At 34.4% G+C, this 13,829-nt stretch overlaps 1 protein-coding gene and 1 long non-coding RNA gene across 3 annotated transcripts; both read left to right on the top strand.

Moving 5' to 3' along the window:
• Positions 1–2,671: 2,671 nt before the first annotated feature.
• LOC107783381 (kinesin-4-like) lies at positions 2,672–10,932 on the top strand. 2 transcript variants are annotated; one of them, XM_075242574.1, is made up of 19 exons: positions 2,672–3,359; positions 3,517–3,683; positions 3,846–3,989; positions 4,174–4,404; positions 4,498–4,566; positions 6,189–6,257; positions 6,543–6,620; positions 6,749–6,865; positions 6,962–7,043; positions 7,137–7,232; positions 7,323–7,496; positions 7,654–7,760; positions 7,846–8,026; positions 8,224–8,380; positions 8,481–8,734; positions 8,834–8,997; positions 9,098–9,277; positions 9,737–10,227; positions 10,419–10,932. In XM_075242574.1, exons 1-19 carry the CDS (start codon positions 3,251–3,253, stop codon positions 10,543–10,545), a joined length of 2,997 nt encoding a protein of 998 aa, XP_075098675.1. In that variant the 5' UTR covers positions 2,672–3,250; the 3' UTR covers positions 10,546–10,932.
• A 903-nt stretch (positions 10,933–11,835) lies between these two features.
• Positions 11,836–13,602, top strand: LOC107783366 (uncharacterized). The gene is made up of 5 exons (XR_001647442.2): positions 11,836–12,231; positions 12,325–12,420; positions 12,981–13,052; positions 13,172–13,233; positions 13,327–13,602. It is a non-coding gene; the product is annotated as an uncharacterized LOC107783366 (long non-coding RNA).
• Positions 13,603–13,829: the final 227 nt, after the last annotated feature.

Here is a 13,829-nt window from a genome sequence, read left to right as displayed (position 1 = left end):
GGTGACATATTCATCGTTTTCTGTTTGCTGTGCTGCCAATTTTTGAAATTTCAAATTGCACAATTTATAACTCTATTTATAATGTGAACATGCATTTCTACAAAAGCTAAGACTTTTCGCTTCTTCTTTGGCTAAATAGCCTGTTAAACACTTGTACTTATTTTGGTTTGTCATCTTGATCCCTATACGCTACAAAGTTTCATCTAGACACTTTTAATTTTATAAAACTTATATTTTAAACCTATCTGACCGTTGACCAAGCTTATATGACATCTATTTTGCTGAGTCAGATAATTGCGCCGTTACACACTCTTAAAAGGGCGTGCATCAATTATTTTGATTTAAAAAGTTATTATAAAAATCATAAAAAAAAAAGAAACAATAAAATACAGAAAAGCAATTTAAAAAATTCCAAAGACCCTACCCCTTCCGTAATCCTTCCCCCCATTCCCCTCTTTCTATCTTCTTTCTTCCCTATTCATTTCCCTTCAAAATCCTTCATTCTGTTCCTCTTTACTAAGCTTTGATATTAAACAAAATTGTCAAGATCAAAATACTTCACTAATTCACTTTTAGATCCCCTGCTGGTCTCCTCCTCTTCCTCTTCCTCATTCTCCATTTTTAATTGTTGTCAACCACCATCAAAATTAAAGTTCTTCATCGGCCGTCATGAAACATCAATGAGTTTTTGAAGGATAATATGAAGTTTTTTTTTTATTGTTTTGGCAGGTTTTGGGTGAGAGTAAAGGCAAGAAAGAGAAAGAAAATTTAGATCTATTTTATCTTTATTTGACAAATGTTCTCTAGCTAAAATATAATCTCAGGAATAAAACTTTAATTTTCCGGAATAGAAAACCAGATCTATTTAATATAAATCATCTAGCTAAAATTTAATCTCAGGAATAAAAAACCAGATCTATTTAGAGAAAGGTTTTAAAAAATAGGATAAAGGAATAGATGATGTGGCATATTTTTATCTGACGTGGATTATGATATAGAGCGATTGAGAGACAAACACTGTTAGAAGGGTTTGAAACACTCGTTTTAATAAATTAAAAGTATTTAGATGAAACTTTGTGGAGTAAAAAGACCGGATTGACAAACCGAAATAAGTACAAATATCTAATAGGCTATTCTACCTTCCTTTAATAGAGTAGAATTGAATAATTATTGAGAAAAAGAAGAAAACGATACTCGACACTTTTGAAAATATAGCTTTTGCTTGATGCTCTTGGCAGAGGCGAATCTAAAATTTTTAGTTTATGGGTTCCTACATCAATTTTAAATTAATATATTATAATAACCAGACTAAAGAACTGAGTTCCCAACTAAATATTCTTATACATTAAAAGATTTTCTTAATACAAATACGGGATCTAGCCAAAAGCTACTGGGTTCCCGGGAACCCATACTCACCCCTTTAGATCCGCCCCTGGCTATTGGTATAGCAAGTTTTGCTCTAACTTTTCTGTAATTTAATTTATTGTTATTATGACTATTATTATTATTATTATTATTATTATTATAATAATTATTTTACTTTTTTGCCTTGTCTATTACCACATCGGATTCTTCTAAATTGTGGTACGAATCTTATGAAAATGGAGGAGCCCAGCAAATTACCATCCCTACTCAAAAAAAACATTCCTTCCCCTTATAACTTTTGACATCATAGCCACCTTTATTTGTTGTCATCATACCAAATTTAAAGTATATTTATTCGTGTGAACGACAAGACTGATTTTTTATTAAATTACTTGTACAAAACTGACGTTGTAGCCTCCATACTAATTTTTTTTAGAAATGTATCAAGTTACGACTTTATCTCAAAATGTTGGTGATTTTTCCTTTTTATTTATTTTTGTAAAGCACAGACCGACTGTCTTGTGAAACAATTAAATTTAATTATCGAGTAGTTATAATTCAAACTAGAATACCACTAGTTCGAATCTAGTAGCTTTTTTAAGCATGGACGGATCAACATCTTTGATACAAGATGTCACATACACTTTAGGGGTCATCTTGTTAATTGTAGCAGCATAATTAATCTCAACATAAAGTCTCACATAAAATAATGTAACATTTGGTTGGGTGCATAAGAAATAGAAAAAATGATAATGGCTTACCTAGTGCATCATTTGTTAGCGGTATCGTTTCTATTTAATTATATAGGGATTTATATATTAGTTTATGCGGAATAAAATATGAAATAATAATACATATATTAAGAAAATGAGAATTAGCTAATTAGAGACAACAATGCCCCTAAAGTAAGTAATTTTTTATAATAATTTTTTTTATTAATCACCACATAATAGTCCCTTTAATATTAATTAACACATAAATAATTATTGCATTATAATTCTGGCATAACGAGCCACCTTGAAGAATCAACTTTATTATCATTATATTTCTGAGCTCTTTATGGGAATTTTTTTCTAGCTTCTTATCTTCTTTAACTTGTTTCTGTCAAGTTCATATTTTGTAGTAAAAGGTTAGGCCTAGTCCCCCTTTTACAGGCAACTCATAATCGCGACTCGGTTTGATTAAAAATACTTAAACGTAATCTTAAAATTATATATTTATATTAAAAAAATACTATGTAATCAAAAGAGTAGTTGCTGCAATTTTTTCAAGGCCATCTGTTAATTGATTCAAATATTTAACCACCTGCTGGACGATAAGAGTCGTACAACGCGCTGTGTAAGCACTAAAAATACCGTTTTTAGAAGGCAACAGAGAGAGTATGGTTTCAATTTGGGCTCAAATGAGGCTCGGGACTACGTGGCTCTAAATTCTACAAATTCAAAGCAGCAAGCAGTCTTTCACTTACTCCTCCTATAAAGCAAAAATAAAGCGCTTTTCTTGCATTTCGTGGGGAGATGTGGGCAAATAAAGCAGAAAAATAAAGCGAATCAAGCAAACCAGCACCAGAGTCCATAACACACCACTACTACTACTACTACTACTACTTCTTAGTATCTTCGTGTTCAGTTTACTAGGGTTCACATTGTCTATACAAGATTAAGATTACATCAAAATTGTACCTTTATTTACCTGTTTATCCTCTCTGACCTTTATTTTACCTTTTTCCAATCAGTTAGATCTTGTTTCTGAACACTGAACTTGGCTTCTTTCAAACAATTTACCACTTGGGTTTTTTCTTCGTTTTTGGTACAGTTGAGAATTTTGACGTTTAGGAATTTATAATCAAGAAAAGGTAGTTGTTTCTTTGCTTAAATAAATAAAAATGGCGGCCTATGGAGCATTGTCTGTGGTAGAGGATGTTCTTCAGCAGCATGGCAATAACCCATCAAAAAATCTTGATTTGGTGGATGCCCGTAAAGCAGAGGAAGCTGGTAACTGATTTTTTTTTTGTGTCTTTTATTTTGTGGCTGATAATAAGTGTGATTAGGCTAGAGATCCATTGTTACTAGTCTGTTCATGTAATTTAAAAAGACGCATAAATTGGGAATTTGTTTTACTGTTTCTGAATTTGTGATGTTTGAATTGTAGCAATAAAGAGGTATCAAGCAGCAGCATGGCTGAGGAAGATAGTTGGAATTGTGGGAGCTAAAAATTTGCCAGCTGAACCTTCTGAGGAAGAATTCAGGCTTGGTTTAAGGAGTGGAATGATCCTTTGCAATGTACTCAATAAAATTCAACCTGGAGCTGTGCCCAAGGTAATTTCAATAAAGGAAATCAACCAATCTTTTAATTTTCCCTCAGCCATGTATTTGGAGATTGATCATTCAAAAAGGAAATTGCAAGTTAGACCTATTTGTTGGCGGCCTTGAATTGTTGTTTTTTCCAGATTGACCTTTATCATTGATCAACTACTGCAGGTTGTTGAAAGTCCATGTGACTCTGCAGTTATCTCAGATGGAGCTGCCCTTTCTGCATACCAGTACTTTGAGAATGTTAGAAATTTTTTGGTTGCTGTGCAAGAATTGGGGATTCCTTTGTTTGAGGCTTCTGATCTCGAGCAGGTAAATTGTTAGTTCATTTGATGGGAGCCAAAGTAGTTTATAATTATAACTGGGAATATCTATTTCCGGTGTCTTCATACCTCTCATACTAAATTGAGTCCTAGTTTAATTGTATAGGCATTCTCATGACTTACTGGAATTTCTATAAAATATGTGATAAAGCTGCATTCTTGAAAATTATCAGGGAGGAAAATCATCAAGGATTGTGAATTGTGTTTTGGGACTTAAATCTTACAGCGAATGGAAGCAAGAAGGTGGTACAGGAGTCTGGAAATTCGGTGGAAATATAAAATCCAATGCATCTGTGAAACAAATTGTGCGGAAAAATTCTGAGCCATTCACAAGTTCTTTGTCAAGGAATATGTATGAGAAACCTATAAATGGTGCATCAATTGAAGCTGGAAAAAACAAAACGGTAGGTAAGCTCTGCTTGACTGAAAAAAGCATTGCATGCATTGAGAATAATGAATTCAATGAACAATTCATTAATCAAATCTTCTCTTTACAGGCCAGCTCTTCCTTGAGCATGCTTGTTCGTGCAATTCTAACTGATAAGAGGCCCGAAGAGGTTCCTAATGTAAGTTGAAATTCATCAAGCTTGATAAACTTTCCTTTTAGATTTTTGTAGTGTAATGCTGAAGCAATTCTACTCAGCCCTCAATCTTCTTGCTCCTACATCATTTTTCTTCAAAGTACTTTCACCTGTTCACTCTTTTCAGCTAAAGTAGGTAGTGTCAAGCAAGAAATCAAGTGAACTTATAGCCTGTTTGGCCAGGAGAAATCAGCTTATTTTGAGAACCACTTTTTTCAAAAGTGGTTTTGAAAAAAGTACTGGTTTTGAAAAAAGTACTTTTGGAGATAATCAGTTTGTGTTTGGCTAATCAGTCTGAAAAGCATTTTTGAGAAATAATTTGTGTTTGACCAAGCTTTTTAGAAAGTGTTTTAAGTGTCAAATTACGAATAAGGACATGAATAGATTTACTTAATAATTAATATTATAAGTAAATAAATAATATCAAAATTTTGTTATTACATGCAATAATTAAATTTTTTTTATTTTATTTAAGTAAAATATGAAAATAAAATTAAAAAGTACTTAATTCTTTTAATATAAGTTAAATATATTAAAATTCCTTCAACAAATATAAAAGCATTCACCCCTAAAGTCACTATATATTAGAAAGTTTTCCTAAAAATAAGAAGAAATATTTATAAATTAATATCCTAAGTATTAGGTTTAAGGGTTATTTTGGTATATACTATATTTTGTTAAGGGTATTTTAGGTAAGAAGAAAAGCCAAAACTGCTTCTGCTTTTGCTTTTGGAAAGAAACTACTTTTTTCTGCTTCTGCTTCTTCCCAAAAACACTTTTTTCCCCAAATAAGCTTGGCCAAACACCTCAAATTAGGAAAAAAAAGTGCTTTTGGGAAAACAGGCTATTAGACTAGCAGGAAAGCAATCAAGTGAATTTAGACTAGTAGGAAATTGTTAGACGTTGTACTAGCCTGAGGATTTTAGACTAGTAGGAAATTGTTAGACGTTGTACTAGCCTGAGGATTTAGTTCTTGTAAATGTTATTTCCTTGACATTGATTTTACTTGTGGAGTTAATTATTCTGTCAGTGAAATTGGAGATGGCAAGTTAATTGATGATAAAGTGTGTAAGGGACCTTTTAACTCTGGACCTTGTCCTTGTTAGCTTGACATCTAAAAAAATGTTGAACATCTTCATTCTTGATCTTCGTGTAAACCACATGTATTTTTTCATTTCACAAGTTTGGTATCTTTTGGTTCCTCGTCACTGACCTTCTGCATTTAAAGCAACGTACATGATTAGCTCTTCAAATATGGTTGATTCCGCTATATTCATATTCTATGATGCCTTTAAAATTCTTTTAGTTTGTCCTCCGGTATTGTCTTAAGTCATAACAACTCATGACCATCAAGTGCTGCACCCGAGATTTTTTCGCTAATATGTTAACTAGTAACTAGAAAAAGCAATCTCCATAGTCTTTTAGTTTAGTGATAGGAAATCTTTGGTTAACCTAATATATGATATGCCTGTTGTGGTAGAATTTTCTGCAGATTCCTGCAGTTTACCACCTGTAAACTGTTGGCGAGGTATTAGCTATTATGTGTAATTGTACTTGGTATCTAGTGCCATTTGTTCTAAAATCCATCAACGTTGTGCATGCTACAGCTTGTGGAGTCGGTGTTGAATAAGGTTGTTCAGGAATTTGAGCATCGCGTTGCAAGCAAAATTGAACTGGTTAGTTCATCTTTCATCTATCTGCTGAATTACAAGATTATTCATTTGTTGAAGTTGGATTATCTGCTTCCTTAGTAGTAGTCACTGTTGATTCAGTTCTCTGTTTTCTCTTTCCCTTTCTATGCTTGTATAAACACCTTTTTATTGCAATCCGCCCTTTGATTTCTTCTTACAATAACTACTGTTACACTAATAAAAAATAGTAGAAGAGTATCTCTACTTTTTTGATGTTATCTATATGCATCGTCTTATGCTCTGACATACCATTTAACATCCTTCCATCAGAGTAAAGCAACTACAGATGATTCAACTGGTTCTTGTGGTAACAAATCCACCTTGAGATATACTTCTGACAGTGCAAAGGTGATGTATCTAATTTTTCAGATCTTGCTGAAAGAAACAATTCACTTGTTTTTAATCAGAAAGTATCATTTCATGTCAAAAGATATGATACCTCATTCTTGCAAATTTTTTCTTCCCTTCTCAATTAGGTTGACCAAAGAAATGTGATCATAGAGAAGAAAGAGGACTCCTTGCCAAATGAAGAACTTGAAAGAAGATACATGAAGCAATACGCCATTGTTGACCAACAGCAAAGTGACATTAAGGTAAGAACTGAAGATTGCCGGGCACGATTAGACCCTCGAACAAGGAAAAAACAATTTCTCCGCTAAACTCTTATGAGCTTTAATGTCCTATTGTAGAACCTGAAGCAAACTCTTTTGACTACCAAAGCGGGTATGCAATTCATGCAGATGAAGTTTCATGAGGAAATGCATAATATTGGTAGGGATATTGCACAATTCTCTATTTTTTTTTTGGTTTATGTGCATTTATTGAAATGAGTTTGTTTCCACCTAATTATGCCTTGCACTATAGGCATGCACATAAATGGCCTAGCTCATGCAGCTTCTGGTTATCATAGAGTTCTTGAAGAAAATCGCAAGCTTTATAATCAAGTTCAGGATCTTAAAGGTAACATTCTTATATATTAGACCATCATTGTGTCTTTCTTCATCTCTTATTCAACCATGAACTGAAGGTTGTCTGTTTTTGCTCAATTAGGAAGCATAAGGGTTTACTGTCGAGTAAGACCCTTTTTGCCCGGGCAATCTACTTGTGCTAGTTCTGTGGATCACATAGAAGATGGCACCATTACAATAAGTGTTCCGTCAAAGAACGGAAAAGGGCGAAAGTCTTTCAACTTCAATGAAGTATTTGGATCCTGTGCTACTCAAGGTAAATGGCAAACATAGAACAGTATAGAATGTTGCATCCGTAATTATTGGTAAAATGACATTTGTGTTTACCTTTTATAAAAATTGGCATCTATACTTTTAATTATGTTATCCCTCAACTTTCTTCAGTGGTTTTTACTTGTCTTACTTTTTGGCAGGCGAGGTGTTTTCTGATACACAACCACTGATAAGATCAGTTCTTGATGGCTTCAATGTCTGCATTTTTGCTTATGGCCAAACAGGATCAGGAAAAACCTATACAATGGTTAGTTAAAGAAAAATATTTCCATTTTAAATAAAATCATATTTTCTTTGTTGTATGTGCTAAGAAGCTCTTTTGTTATATTCAGACGGGGCCTAAGAATATCACAGAACAAAGTCAAGGAGTAAACTATAGGGCTTTAGGCGATCTATTCCTTCTCGCAGAACAAAGAAAGGATACCTTCCACTATGATGTGTCTGTACAGATGATCGAGATATACAATGAGCAAGTTAGGGATCTCCTAGTTTCTGATGGTGTAAACAAAAGATATCCTTCTCAATATCTTGTGACTTATGTTTTGATGATCTTTACTATTCCTCTTCTGCATATTGAATGTTTTGCATCAACAAACATTCTTATATTCAAAACTTTTAAGTAACCTTAAGCTATATGATTTTATTATTACACATGTTTATTCTAGAGCATCGTGCTTAAGCTTCCTGAGTTCCTTAACCCATAATTACATTAGAAATCCGTAGTGCTTCTCAAGGACTAACTGTACCAGATGCAAGCTTGGTTCATGTAACTTCAACTTGCGACGTTATTGATCTGATGAATTTGGGGCAAAAGAATCGTTCAGTGGGTGCAACAGCACTCAATGACCGCAGTAGCCGCTCCCACAGGTTTGAATGCAGAACCTTCTGTTTTACTTTCTAGATTCTTTGAAAGAAACTTGTCGTGGAGATGCTGACTCTATCAGTGTATCTGGTTTTGAATGTGCAGTTGCCTAACTGTTCGTATTCAGGGACGAGACTTGACTTCTGGAGCTATTCTTCGTGGTTGTATGCATTTGGTTGATCTTGCAGGAAGTGAGAGAGTCAACAAATCTGAAGTAACAGGAGATAGGCTTAAGGAGGCTCAGCACATTAACAAGTCTCTTTCAGCTTTGGGTGATGTTATCTCTGCCCTTGCCCAAAAGAATGCACATGTCCCATACCGTAACAGCAAACTTACTCAGCTACTGCAAGACTCACTAGGTAGGATATAAGTTTAAATGATGAAATTTGATTGTTCTTGCGACTCTTCTCTTTCTGTATAATAAAGATTGGTTTTTTTGGGATGTGACTTTATTGTAGGAGGGCAAGCCAAAACTCTGATGTTTGTTCACATAAGCCCTGAACCTGAAGCTGTAGGAGAAACAATTAGCACACTTAAATTTGCAGAACGTGTTTCTACTGTTGAACTAGGCGCTGCACGAGTAAATAAAGACTCTGCAGATGTCAAAGAGCTCAAAGAACAGGTATTCAATTTTTTCTCCTTTTTCCTTTTATCCTTTCATATTGCTTTTGTTCCGAATCTAAGTTGGTTTGTGCTAAAGAACGATATCGTTGTTTTATCAGATTGCAACTCTTAAAGCTGCCTTGGCAAAAAAAGAAGAGGAGTCAGTTCCCATGCAGCATATAATGAGCAGTCCATGTAACATGCAGCCATCGCCCTTTCAATCTAATCCACAGAAGAGAGAGAAATTGGCCGATTCACACATCCAGAGGAGACCGATGGACGATGTAGGCAATATAGAGGTAGAATCTCTGGACTTGGTTGTCTCTCTAAGTGCATTTGTAGCAAAATGCAAACTCGTGAATGGAAGAATAATTTGTTGAGTTCTATTAGTGTTTCGTGGTGTTTTAGCTCAAACAATAAATAGATAAGGCAATACTTGGAAGCAGTAGCTGAGTCGGGATGTGTCAAAATTTAAAGAAGTAAATACACAAATAAGTCAAGGGGATGCAATACAAAGTATATATATACATAAAAAATTAATTCTTATCTATCTAAACAGTGTAATTTTCCGGCCGTAATTTTCCGTTGGTCTAGGAGCTATGTGGCTCCGCCCCTGCTTGGAAGAGCATGAGACTTGAATAAGTTTATACCGAAACTAGACCGTAAGACGCCGTTAGTGAAGTTTTTTAGGAGCATCCTTTTTGATGCGTGCGGTTGTAATCTGCAAGAGTTTGCTTTTGACATCTACTAAGTTGCAGGTATCAAGTAATTCTGCTTTCAGACAAAAGACGCAAAGCTTTGACCTTGATGAGTTACTAGGAAATTCCCCTTCCTGGCCACCGGTCAACAGTCCTTGTGAAAACTATGTGGGATATGATAAAGACATGGGCACAGGTGAGTGGGTAGACAAAGTCATGGTGAACAAACAGGACTCTATCAATGGAGTGGGAAAACCCTTTGTATGTTGGGAATCTGAAAAAGGCATGTCTGATGTCTTTGCTCAGAAATATCGTTCGGAATCATCTAAATTATTATGCCAAGAAAAATCGAGTAATCTTTTCCCATTGAGTGACCACTTTGACATTACTCCTGCTGATGATCTTGAAGAATTTGATGCCACGACCAGTGATTCGTCTGAGCCAGATTTGCTTTGGCAATTCAATAATTCCAAACTGAACAGCTTCACCAATGGGAATGAGTCACAGATCCAGAGACCAAATGCAAAGCATGTAAAGAGCCCAGAAACAAGGTATTCTCATTTTCATTTTTTTTTTTTGTGATTTATTTGCACTTCAAGAATAACATAATAAGTAGTTAATCAATCAATCAACTGTATTTCAATCCCCAAACTAGCAAGGGTCGGTTATAAGAATCCTCAATATCTGTTCTACTCTATTCGGGCTCATTTATCTTTAACATTTTGTTTGCTGACTGTGGCAGGAACATGGTTTACAAAGGAGGGCCTTCGCCATCACGAAAGACAAATGGAATTGGGCACACACCTCTACGGAATGGGAGGCAGGCCGTGCCAACTGAAATGAAGCGAAAAGCAGGAAACAGGAAGTAGGGATGTGAGCTAAGCTGCTTCCAATTCTTTTATTATTATTATTATTATTTTTTTTTTTCTTTCTGTTATTATGAGAGTGAGTGAGAGAGTTGTTTTACTTTTTCTAACACAGAGTCTTTGGCCTATATGATTTTTTTCACTTCAAAATGTGTATTTTGAGCATGTGAAAGAGGCAATAATTCCATTGCGTGTAATGTTCACATCATTAGATTTGTAGAGTTCCAGTTTGTTGGAAACCTTGGTAAGTAGCAATATGAAGATCCTTAAAGGCTGTTCTACTATGACATTTTTTGGCACATTTGAGGATTCGACATGTACAATTTGCACATATTCGATAGTTTGATTGTCTTCCATTTTTTATAGTAGAAAACCAAAGTTCATTATGAATCCATTATTTTTTTTTTCTTATTCTTACTTTTGTTGATGTCCTGGCTGTACAGATTATAATCACCCGTCCCTTAAGTTAATAGTGGGAAACAATTTTGTCCAAGGTATGTTTAATGATGATATTATTGATATCAATGAAGACAAAAGTAGATTAAAGACAGATTATTAAGAGTTGGGATCACAAGCAAGCAAAATTGAACAAAACTCTGATCTACAAGGGGGGAAAATCAGTAATTGAAATTGCAATGTTCAAGTTCGGATTCCAGTGACCTCATGATCACCGTTAAACTTAACTAGTTAATTAAGTATGTGGCGCGAAATTTCATGTCCTTAAAAATAGTGATCTACTCCCTCCGTTCATCTTTATTTGTCCACTTTGGACTATTCACGCCTCTTAAGAAATAATAATTGTAGTATATATTTTACCATATAACCCCTTATAATGATAGCGTTTTAAAACGTCATGAGAACTAATTTGGGGAATAAGTAATTAATAATAAGAGTAAAATAAGAAAAAAGAATTTGGTTTTCTCTTGATTTAATATAGTGGATACGTAAAAGTGAAAATATATTTTTAGTAAGTAAAAGTGAACGGAGGGAGTAATATGTTTCACAAGGTAATAACCTGTGATTCGTCCTAATTAATTTATTTTGGGTTGTCTCAATTAACTTTTTCACTCACTTAAACCATAAATAAACATATGTACCCAACACATCCTAATACAAATCCTAACAAGGAAGGCTATAAAGTGCATGAAACTTGTGGAAGGAAGGCAGTGACCACATAAGCCCTACCTCCTTGGATCACCACACGACTTGTTACAATTTGTGGGTAACATTTTGTTTCGGAAGTCCAAACATTTGCTAAAAGTAGTATAGTAGTAACATTTGTACTGTCATGTTAAATTTAAGATGAGAAACAAGGTCTAGACTCTAGAACCTTCTCCTGACTCAGCTTCCTTCCACTGCAGGGCCAGGCTCATGTTATTTTTGTGGGGTTCGCAACTTCACTTAGTTTCTCTACCTTTTGGACGAAACACATGATTATATATATATATATATAGTTATTAAATTCATTTCTTGCACCCACCAAAACCTTAACAAAAAACAACCTTCTTTTCTTTGTACGCTGAAACCAGGCAGTAGTATAGTATTATATTCACCAAATAAATATCCCCCCCTTTTGTACGCTGAGAAAACGGAAGTTATGTCTAACAACAATGCTACTATTCTGTTCTTGGAATCTGTAAACAAGCCTCAGATTCTGATATTCGCTGTGCTTACAGAAAGCTTGCTCTGGTATTAATTAATTTGAAAGCTAAAATCTTCTTGATCTTCATCTTCTGCATGCAGTGCTTAATTTGTCTTATTAATTTATGTGTGTTGTTAAAGAAATTAAATGGCACCCGGATAGATGGATGAAGAAGGATCCTTGCATTAAGGGAGAAGCTAAACATAGATTTCAGCAAGTTCAAGAGGCTTATTCTGGTATGCATCTCAATATAATCTCCCTCCCCACCAAATGCATTTTACATATATATATCACATGCCGATCGAGTTCATAGTGCTCATTTAATTTTTTGTTCTTGCCTAATAGAATGAATTTGTCATTTTGGTTGCGTTCGCGTCGAGTTCAAAACTGCACGTATGAATCATATACCATGTGATTTGTTTGTGTTCTATAAAACTATTGCACTTCTTTGAAAGTTCACCAATCTAGAATTTTGTCAGTCCTCTTTAATTCGGCCCTCTGTCATGTCATGGGAGTCACATCCGATTAGAGGCCAATTAGCATATAAACGTACGGCCGGGTATATTGAGCCCATTATTTTGGACGGAATATGTAAAATATTACTCAAATTTTGACTGACACGTTAGATATTAAACACATAATTTGTAAAGTTTAATGCGTTAATTAATAAAAATTTAAAGCTTGCATGCACCATCAAATTTAATTAAATATATCTTGGATCTGCCGCTGATGAATAGTGTTCGTCTAAGCGTATATGTTACATTGACCTTGTATTAATTAGTTAATTAATTTGCAGTTCTGTCGGACAAGAGGAAGAGATCACTGTATGACACAGGGTTGCTTCACCTCATGGGAGATCGATGATATAGTCAGTTTCTTTCTTCTTCTGTCTTTCCCATTTCAGCTGTAACTTATATGACTAAACTGTGCTTTTGATGCTGCAATTAAAGAAGTAACTGTATTTTATTGTTACTCCTATGTTAACAGGAATTCTGCGAGTTTATGCAAGAAATGATAACAATGATGAAAGCTGAGAAATCTAGTCTAGGGTATTAATCTTCCTTCAGTTTCTGTTATTTATGAACGTGAACAATACATGTCTTTTTGATGCGATTAAAGAGAATATTTTGTAATTGAAACAGGGTGCGAACACCTTCAAGAGCTGTTATTAGACATGCATGACGGGTGATATTGATGAATCCCTTCAACCAAAGCGAAGACGTGTGTGTATATGATCGATTTCAGCCTCTGAAAATGAACAACCTCTTGGTCTTGGTCGGGAGCACTTCACCCCTTTAATTAGTGTGTCTACATGACGCCAATACAGAATACTCTAACAAAAAACATTACTCGTCCATCTATATATGATCCTTGATTATGTATAATCTATTTTGTTTATTTTATTCCATTTTCCACTCCATCGATATCTTTGTTTAGTTCTAATAGAGAAGGTGATCTACTCTTGCAATTACTCGGTCAATTTTTCCCAACCAAATGTTGGGATATATACTATTAACCATGGATTTTGGTTTGGATATAGGATTTATTATGGAATAACTATTATTTAAGTTTAACAAAATTTTAAATAGATCATATATTCGTCTGTGTCCGTTACTTATATAGTAGATGATTTAGTGTATACAAT

Source organism: Nicotiana tabacum, chromosome 22, assembly GCF_000715075.1.
Source record: "Nicotiana tabacum cultivar K326 chromosome 22, ASM71507v2, whole genome shotgun sequence".
NCBI lineage: Eukaryota > Viridiplantae > Streptophyta > Magnoliopsida > Solanales > Solanaceae > Nicotiana > Nicotiana tabacum.
This window is presented reverse-complemented; position numbering and strand designations above follow the sequence as displayed.

Coding starts and splice junctions, on each gene's coding strand:
- LOC107783381 (XM_075242574.1), top strand. CDS start 3,251: ATGGCGGCCTATGGAGCATTGTCTGTGGTAGAGGATGTTCTTCAGCAG. Junction 6,258..6,542: donor TTGCAAGCAAAATTGAACTG/GTTAGTTCATCT, acceptor TCCTTCCATCAG/AGTAAAGCAACTACAGATGA. Junction 8,381..8,480: donor CGCAGTAGCCGCTCCCACAG/GTTTGAATGCAG, acceptor TTGAATGTGCAG/TTGCCTAACTGTTCGTATTC.